At 38.3% G+C, this 8,941-nt stretch overlaps 1 protein-coding gene across 5 annotated transcripts; it reads right to left on the bottom strand.

The window, feature by feature from the left end:
* Positions 1-4,378: 4,378 nt before the first annotated feature.
* LOC133723932 (uncharacterized) lies at positions 4,379-6,899 on the bottom strand. 5 transcript variants are annotated; one of them, XR_009853353.1, is made up of 8 exons: positions 6,702-6,899; positions 6,408-6,592; positions 6,224-6,296; positions 6,021-6,113; positions 5,733-5,804; positions 5,322-5,429; positions 4,900-5,126; positions 4,379-4,590 (listed from the first exon to the last, which is right to left on the bottom strand). XR_009853353.1 is itself a non-coding variant. In XM_062150803.1 (2 exons), the coding sequence occupies exons 1-2, from the start codon at positions 5,182-5,184 to the stop codon at positions 4,549-4,551; spliced, it is 327 nt and encodes a 108-aa protein (XP_062006787.1). In that variant the 5' UTR covers positions 5,185-5,241; the 3' UTR covers positions 4,379-4,548. The 5 variants fall into 5 exon arrangements, 1 of the variants encoding a protein (XP_062006787.1); XR_009853355.1 differs by having other exon boundaries at positions 6,021-6,097; XR_009853352.1 differs by having other exon boundaries at positions 6,224-6,349; positions 6,434-6,592.
* Between the last annotated feature and the right edge of the window lie 2,042 nt (positions 6,900-8,941).

Genomic DNA, 8,941 nt, shown 5'->3' with positions numbered 1-8,941 from the left:
GAGTGTTTTTATTCTCCCCCAAATTTTTTTAGTGGCATACATGTACCTCATGTCTTGTATATGATGAGATTCTTTGCATTATTCTCATTTTGTTATATCAAAACCAATAACATATATGAGATCATGATAGTTTGTTGGATCAATAACTCACCGAAAATGTTCTCATCTAGTCAGACCTGAAATGTTATGTTATGTTTGTCGTTCAACTTTGGATATGAACCTTTCATTTGAACAACATGTATTTGAATATGAATTTTCCTTTCATAGTCCAACAATATAACATATTAACTATTGATTCGATCGTACATAATATTTTATTGGCAGAGAAGAAAAACGAATAAGTTCCATGAACCGATGTGATAAGGTGGAAGGCAGGGCCATGTGGAGATTGCTGGGGAGGGGAGCATTCATCATCAACCTCATTATTCATCGATTATTGATGCCATTGATTTCAATTAGTTAGACAGCTATGCGCATCCAGCTGAAAGGTGTCGACTCAATTACGAATGAGAATATGTCTCTACATGCTGGTGGTCCAAATCGTTTTGGTATTTATAAAAATCGAATATTAACACACACACATATATATATATAGACCATAAAAACAGTGCAGAAGGAATGGACCTGAAAATGCATGCGCATGCATATAAGAGCAGCTTATATTATTGCAGAAATGGTGGACATGGTGGTATGACTGGTATCTGCTTTCGCTTTGTGTAACTGTAAAGATCACCGCAGGCATGAAACTAGGGAATCCCTAGTAACTAATTTACCCTTTCACGGATTCCTAGCGATGCATATGCATGCATTAAACTGATTAGTCAAACATTAATTAGTTTAATGTTTACTTTCTATACAATCCATTTCCATTGCTTGATCGATTTGCAGCATAAAATTGGGGATTTGTAGGTCAATCAGTATTTTGCATACACAGAGCTTGGGATTTGCAAATATCGTCCTTAATTTCATAATATTGTTATTGAAGTTGTCCGCGAACACTTAAGTCATTGTCCAATTTTGCATAACAATTTGATTAGATTGCATTGAATTGAGTGGGCTGACATTCTTGAATGTCAATAGGTTAATACGTCATGTTTTGATTTTTTTTTTTTTTTAACCAAATAATTCATTCATTTCAAGCCAGAATGACACGGATACATACATTCCCTTGCCAACTCTAGAAAGTAAACCGTTACCTATGAAACCTTTGTTCCAGCAAGGGTATAATCTCTTCAGTTCCTTGAATACTTGGTTGGGTACCAACTACTACCTATGAAACCTGCCTGCGCCTTTGGAGCTCTTGAACTTCTCTAGTACTTAGTTGGCTACCATCTACTGCCTGGGCATCCTCCTCATGGCGAGAAAGGGATTCTTCTGCCAAAGCAGAGCCAATAATCAAGTCTTGTACGTACAGGAGCCGAAATTTCATTAAGCATACCATCTTGTTTTCCGTCCAAGGCTTGTTGCATATCTTGGTATGTGCTTCCAAGGCTTGTTGCATAGCCAGGTATTATGCACAGACGAGCCTCACCATGCTGTGCATGCATGTTCTCCATTCCCTGACATTGCTGGTGGCCTGGTGTTATGATAAGGTTCTCTCCCAAATGAAGAAAATTAATGTAGAAAAGTACTAAAGTCGACAAGAGAAAAAGAGAATAATGTTGAAGAATGTTGATATAAATTTAGTGTGCCTTGTCAAATTAGAATTAGTTCTATGATTGTAATAGGAGAGAAGGTTCTAGAATTCCTAGCCCTATTCAAAATAGTTTTCCTTGTATCATTAGAATATGTACTTTGTAATCCCTATATATAGAGCTCCTATTATCAATAGTGAACACACAATTTCTCTCATCAATCTCTCTTAAATCTCATATCCTAAAACACGTTATCAACACGAGTCCTAACAGTGAAATCAAAAGGCTAAAATCCCAAGGAAATTCACTCACGGTCAGCCTCACTTGGTTAAACATCACCTGCACTCTTGCTAGCCTCGCTTTGCTAGTTCGCTGTCCCTGCAGCCCCCGCGCTTCCTTGCACTCGTCTACTAGCCACGCTAGCCTCCGCATCCGCACGCCTCTGCGCTTACCCTGCTAGCCCCGCTAGCACAGCTCTCGGCCAACCTGCCTGGACAATCCTCTCGGCCTACACCGACCACATACAGGCCAGTAACGGCCAGTAGCCAGCCAGCCCAACCAAACCAGGCCATTCTTGGCCACCTATCCGGCCAACCACCAACAGCTCCCGCTCATCCTTCCCGGCCACGCCTACCGACTCTATTTCAACACCTACACGCCTGCATCAACACGCGCGTGTATTGAGAATTTCAAGCTCCGAAATTCATAAGTAAGTTTTCACAAGTAAGTTTTCCCCATTTTTGAAATTTAAATTTCTTTTATTTTTCTTCGGGGACTTACAAAATCCATTCTCCTACATCCCACCTTTCTTATAACGTGGGTTCGATGCACAAAAGCGGAGCTGTGGGGAGTTCACGCTAAATTTCGAACTAAGAGTGTTCGTAAACCACGGACTAAGAGCATTCGTGAGCATCGAAATATTACGGACTAAGAGCGTTCATAGGCTACAGACTAAGAGCGTTCGTGAGCATCAAAATTTGACCATACAAACGTCATTGTTTTCAATCCAAATCCAACATTTGAAAATTATCAACATAGACAGTGGTTATAACTCTTTCCCACTAGGCTCATCTAAAATTAATTGTGATGTTTAGGAAAGGTTTGAACTGAGAGAACGGTTTTAAAAGTGAGCACAGCTCCACCAAAATCTCGCCTTACCTTACCTAATCACAACCAAATTGGAGTTACCAAAAGGATTGAGTAACTACTACTTGTCTAAGCTTGATTGTCATTTTTTGGATTTAATTTTTGATTTAGAAACTTTGACGTAATAATTGGCTTTCATTTAAATAAAGTGTCGATTTTGATTCGAACTTTATTTATTCAAATATGTTTCCCGGAGAGCTAGAATGCCTCGTGGATAGTGCGACTACGCACACCATACTTTGAAATAGGCAGTTATTTCTTGAGATGATGCCTACTCGATCTTCAATGACTATGATGGCAGGGACATCTAAATTGATTCATGGTCGAGGACCAGCTCAATGCTTGTTGCCAAATGGCACAATCATTAATGTCACTAAAGCTCTCTACGCTTCTAGGGCCGGAAGAACCCTTCTGAGCTTCAAAGATATAAGAGCCAATGGTTTTCATGTGGAAATACATTGTGAGAGTTCCTTTGCATCACCTCTAATGACTATGGACATAATTAAGTCTTAAAGAAACTTATGTGTCGCTCTAGTAGGTTGTATGCAACCAATATTCGAATTATTGAATCCAACCATGTCATGAGAGATGACTTATGGGATTCGGACACATATAGGCTTTGGCATGACCGTTTGGGACACCCCGGTCGTGATATGATGATCCGTATATTAAAGACTTCACACGGACATTCATTTTTCCGAACAAAAAGAAGTAAAAATCAAATTTTGGACTAAGGAGTAGCACCTGCGCCTCACGGCACCGTACCCCTACAAGTCCGGCCATCTAAGGCCTGCGCCACCCCCTGCGGCCCAAAAGTGGCTTTGACGCCACTAGTGCCTTTTTGACTCCTATTTCTACTTCTAAAGTCAATTGTGACTTCATGGCTCAACCAAAATCCTCATTGGTTGCTTCTAAAGTCCATCATTCATTCTGCAAAGCCTGCTCTTTAGCAAAATTAGGATTGAGACCATCCTATGCAAATGACACTAAAGAAAACATACCATTCTTGCAAAGAATCCAAAGTGATATTTGTGGACCTATTCAACCACCTTGCGGACCATTTAGATATTTTATGGTGTTGGTTGATGCATCGACACGCTAGTCACATGTCATGCTATTGTCCACAAGGAACGTTGCATTTGCTAAACTCCTAGCACAAATTATCACTACACCAAATATGGGCTCTAGAGACAACCACAAAACGTCTCTAAAAATATATTAGTGACTAATATATAGCTAAATTTGTCCCTAATAGAAGGAGTGACAAATTAGCCATCCGTCTCTAAAGGTTGCGTCTCTAATGCTTATTTGGGACAGCTAGAAACAAAAATCCGTCCCTATTGCTGTTTCTCTGACACGTGTACAATAACAACCACTGACAATACAAACCGTCTCTACTACTTTTAGAGACGAATATCTAATATTAATAAATGCCTCTAATGCATTTAAATGAATACGACAATAGCCAATTACAATCCAATGATTCCAATTCAATCAGCGTATAATTATATATATATATTTTTTTTCTTGCTTTTGGTTTTGTTGGATCAAATGTATAGCAATAATAAACTGATAAGTTGATAATAATTTGCTTGATATATAAAAATAAACTGTTGAGAACAGATCCTTGGATTACTTGTTATAAAACAGAATACAAATTCGTCAAGTATCAAATATACTTGGATACAAATTAGCTAATTTCTAAACTGAGCTTCAAGACACCTGCATCCCATATAAGCAATCATGTTAGTCCAAAGTCTTTTTGCCTTTAAACTGCAACCGTTTTTGCCAACTTCTCTTGCATCTCAACCTACAAAAGAAAATAGTTCACTTATCAATAGCATGTAAGATTACAAAGCTACAAAAACTGTATGGAATACATAATAAAAGCTCTGCTATTCTTTGCATGGATGATGAACTTTGAAGCCAAAAACCATGAATTTAAAATATATGTAAGAATCTGGAGGTTTCCTTGACTGGTACTGCTATATGACCAGTGATTGAAATTGAGCATTAACCCTTTCTTGGCTTGGAATTTTAATTGTCCATTACAAATCCAAAAGTGTCTTTAATCATTTCTTTAACACCTCAAGAAATGGCTAAAAAGCTAACACATTACCTCGGAAATTTTGAGATTCCCATGGAGAGATTTCTGATCAGAAAGCTGATGCAAACCATGCTGAAGTTGCTCATCCTCATCACTTTGTGCCATCTGACATTCAGCTTCACGTTCTTCTTTCTCAAGTTCATCCATCCTGGCCATCATACGAGCAAATTCTTCATCTTCATCAGCAGGTTTTGCAATTACAGCTCTAGAATTATTAGGATAATCTTGCTTGGGTGCAACTGAAACAATTGATCCCACTTTTAATTTGAATTGGAGCAACATAGAACAAAAGAGCATAAACCAAGAGAAATAACGACAGATTTAGATGAAACACCAGATTCACTAATATATATATATATATATATATATATCAGTCTATCAAGCAATAGTCACTTGTACTAAAATGATCATTGTCATGACGCGAAGTAACTTACAGTCTGAGTTGTTAAGACTCTCTTCATGTTTAACATCAGTCTCAGGTCCAGATTCTTATTAGGGATGGATATATCCACCACCATATTACGCAGTTGGATTAGTTCGACCTGGATGATAGTTGAATATTGATATAAGTATTAGTAAATACTAAATAGAACTATGACAAGCAAAAGAGAAACTTAAAGGAGGGGTGAACTTGATTTCATTCACATCAACAGTTAGTCTTCTTATAAAAATTTGATCATTTTGCAGTAAATATATTATATTAAATATGATGCAATAGAAGCATGATCATCATGATTTATGAAACACCTAGAATGTCACGGTTTTCCAAGATGAAATTTGTAAGATCTTTTAGCCAACCAACTTTTATCTAAAAACAAATACCGACAACAATAACAGGTAGTTACTTGATGGACATTAGCAGCAGCAGCCCAGAGATCAAAATTGTCAAAAAAGGATGGCAGCTGTAGTTCCATTACCTGCAAAGTTGACACATAAGATGATAGCATAAGAATGAAGGATATATAGCATTAATCAGAAAAAACAAGTCAATAAAATTCTTCTAAGAGATTAAGCTAAACCATCAGACTTCAAGGGTATTTCTTAGAGACACAAAAAGGTGAAAGAAAATGTTACTTAAGAATTTAAGATGCATGAGTTGAAAAGAAAAATGATGCGAGCACATATATAAATACCTCCAGGAGATTCAAGCCCAGCAAATGGCAAGTATAGGTGCCAACCCAAATGAGAACGCAATTGAATCCTCAATAACCTACAAAAAGGAACACCTTAAACCCATAATATAGTTCAGATGTTTGTGTGCAGCTAATTATAATAAGCAAGCATAAGTGGCACAAAAATGAGTACAAGGGACAATTGCTAAATTCAAGTTACTGACCTTATTTCAATTTGAGGTTCAATTCCAATCTTCATCATCATGTGTCAAGTTCAAATTCACCAATACAACATCACTGACCATTTCATGCATACTACATCAGTATTAGTTTTTATCATACAAGTAAACCTATCAAAATCAAAAAAGAAAAACACTAGCTAGCCTTACAACCACTTTCAATTCATACCATTGCTTGTAGAACGATTAACATACTCAAAGATGTGACTTTGAGAGGAAAATAGAGCCGTTTCAATAGTGAAAACTAATCCAATTTCAAGTGCTTCGCTTAGACATTTCTGCAAACACCTAATAGGCATACCCCAACTTCTCTGCAAATTTCAACCATTTCCACTTGGGCATTTCTACAAACACCTGATAGGCATACCCCAATTTCTCTTCAAATTTCAAGGACCCACTGAGCATATATGTCATAACCCATTTAGATTTGCAGTAAGCAAAAGCCTCAGACGAGAATACAAACCTCGTAGTAGTCCTTGATGGTGAAGGGCTCGGGTCTGAATTAGGTCCATGAGAGCTTCTTCTGATCTTTTGCCTCCAATTAAACGAAATACCGAAGATTATTGGCCTTGCTTGTTGAAGATATGGTTGTGAAGGAGACAGTGGTTTGTGGGTTCACCATTGAAAGATTTGTGGTTTGACTGAGACGGTGACTACAATGAGTTGGTACTGAAGAAAGATGAGAAGAGAAGTTTCAGGTTTGATATCGGGGAAATTATTACTTATTAGGTGTGAGATAAGATTTTTTTCTTTTCAATTTCTAAAATCCAAAACTTTGCGCCAAAAAAAAATGCCGGGTCTTCAAATTTTTAGACTCAAAATTTTGAGGTCGCACCCAAAAGATAGAGGGGCCATGTTCCGTCTCTAATACTATTAGAGACCAATTTTAATCCGCCACCACTGTCATTAGAGACAATCACAAAAAATATGTCTCTATTAAAATCACTAGAGACAGTTTTCTTAATCCGTCACTAGACTTCGTCACTAAATACCACTTTTGGTGTAGTGTATTAAGTTAAGGCCTCACCACCCTGATCATCCTATTAAGTCAATAAGACTTGATAATGCTGGGGAGTTTACATTAATTTTTTTTTGATGATTATTGCATGTCCATTGGGATTGAAGTTGAACATTGAGTTCCTCATGTTCAAACCCAAAATGGTCTCGCAGAAGCCGCCATTAAACGACTACAAATGGTTGCTAGAGTATTGGTAATGCGCACCAATCTCCCTATTTCTGTTTAGGGCTATGCAATATTGCATGCAGCTGTGCTTATTCATCTGAGGCCTACTACCACTCAACCCTTTTCTGCGTCCCAGATGGTGACTGGGTATGAGCCTAATGTCTCACACTTGCGCATATTTGGGCGTGTAGTTTATGTGCCAATTGCGCCGCCACAGCGCACCAAAATGGGTCCTCAAAGACAATTAGGCATTTATGTTGGATATGACTCTCCAACCATTATCCGCTACTTAGAACCCTTGACAGACGATCTCTTTACCGCTATATTTGTGGATTGTTAATTTGATGAGACAGTCTTCCAGTCGTTAGGGGGAGATAAGAACATAAATGTTCAACAGGAACGGCATGAATTGTCGTGGTCTGTCCTCACTTTGTCTCATCTTGATCCCCGAACCGCACAGTCCGAAATTGAAGTGCAGAGAATTCTCGATCTTCAGAACGTAGCAGATTAGATGCTTGATACGTTTTCTGATATCACTAAAGTGACGAGATCACACATACCTGCTGCAAACGTGCCTGCAAGGATTGATGTCCCTAAAATTAGAAGACATGACGCCATCTCAAGGGAAACCGAGCATGGCGCCAACGTCCCCTCCTATGGTGACGTTGTGGCTAGGCCCATGACTCCTGCCAAGAAGCGCGGGAGGCCCAAAGGTTCGATGAATTCTCGCCCAAGAAAGAAAGCGAGTTTGACACAAAATAATCCATTAATCATCGATGTGAATAATCCGTCTCATGAAAATATTCCGGATTATGGTTATGTCCAAGAGACATCATTGAGGGACGCTCCAATGTCAGAACCAATTCCAGAGAATAGAGAGATCTGCATGAATTACACTAGTGTACATGAGACGATGAATAGAAACTCCATTTTTATTGATGATGCCTTTGCATATTCTGTTGCAAAAGGAATTGTAGAGTATGATGATATCAAACCTCGCTCTGTTGAAGAATGTCAATGAATACCGGATTGGCCTAAATGAAATTATGCAATCCACGCTGAATTAGATTCACTAGCAAAGAGATAGGTATTTGGGCCTATAACGCAGACACCCTCCTATTACAATCATATCAGGGGGAGGTATGATGTCTACATGTTCGATCTCGAAGAGTGAAGGATGTGTTGTACTCTTTTCTCCTCCTCGAGGTAGTTTTTTTTCCACAGGGTTTTTCACTCGAGTAAGGTTTTTAACGAGGCAATGATTGAAGCGTCACCACCAAGTTTGAGTGGCATAAGGGGGAGTGTTGAAGAATGTTGACATTTAGTGTGCCTTGGCAAACTAGGATTAGTACTTTTATCAGTTCTATGATTGTAATAGGAAAGAAGGTTCTAGAATTCCTAGCTCTATTCAGAATAGTTTTCCTTGTATCATTAGAATATGTACTTTGTAATTCCTATACATAGGGCTCCTATTATCAATAGTGAACACACAATTTCTCTCATCAATCTCTCTCAAATCT

This window comes from Rosa rugosa, chromosome 7 (assembly GCF_958449725.1).
Source record: "Rosa rugosa chromosome 7, drRosRugo1.1, whole genome shotgun sequence".
Lineage (NCBI taxonomy): Eukaryota > Viridiplantae > Streptophyta > Magnoliopsida > Rosales > Rosaceae > Rosa > Rosa rugosa.
Note: the sequence above shows the minus strand (reverse complement) of the source record. Positions and strands in the feature narration are given on the sequence as shown.

Excerpts from the sequence above, each read along its gene's own strand:
- LOC133723932 (XM_062150803.1), bottom strand. The coding sequence starts at position 5,184 with ATGCTCTTTTGTTCTATGTTGCTCCAATTCAAATTAAAAGTGGGATCA. Across the intron at positions 4,591-4,899 it reads GGAATCTCAAAATTTCCGAG|GTTGAGATGCAAGAGAAGTT; the intron begins GTAATGTGTTAG and ends TTTCTTTTGTAG.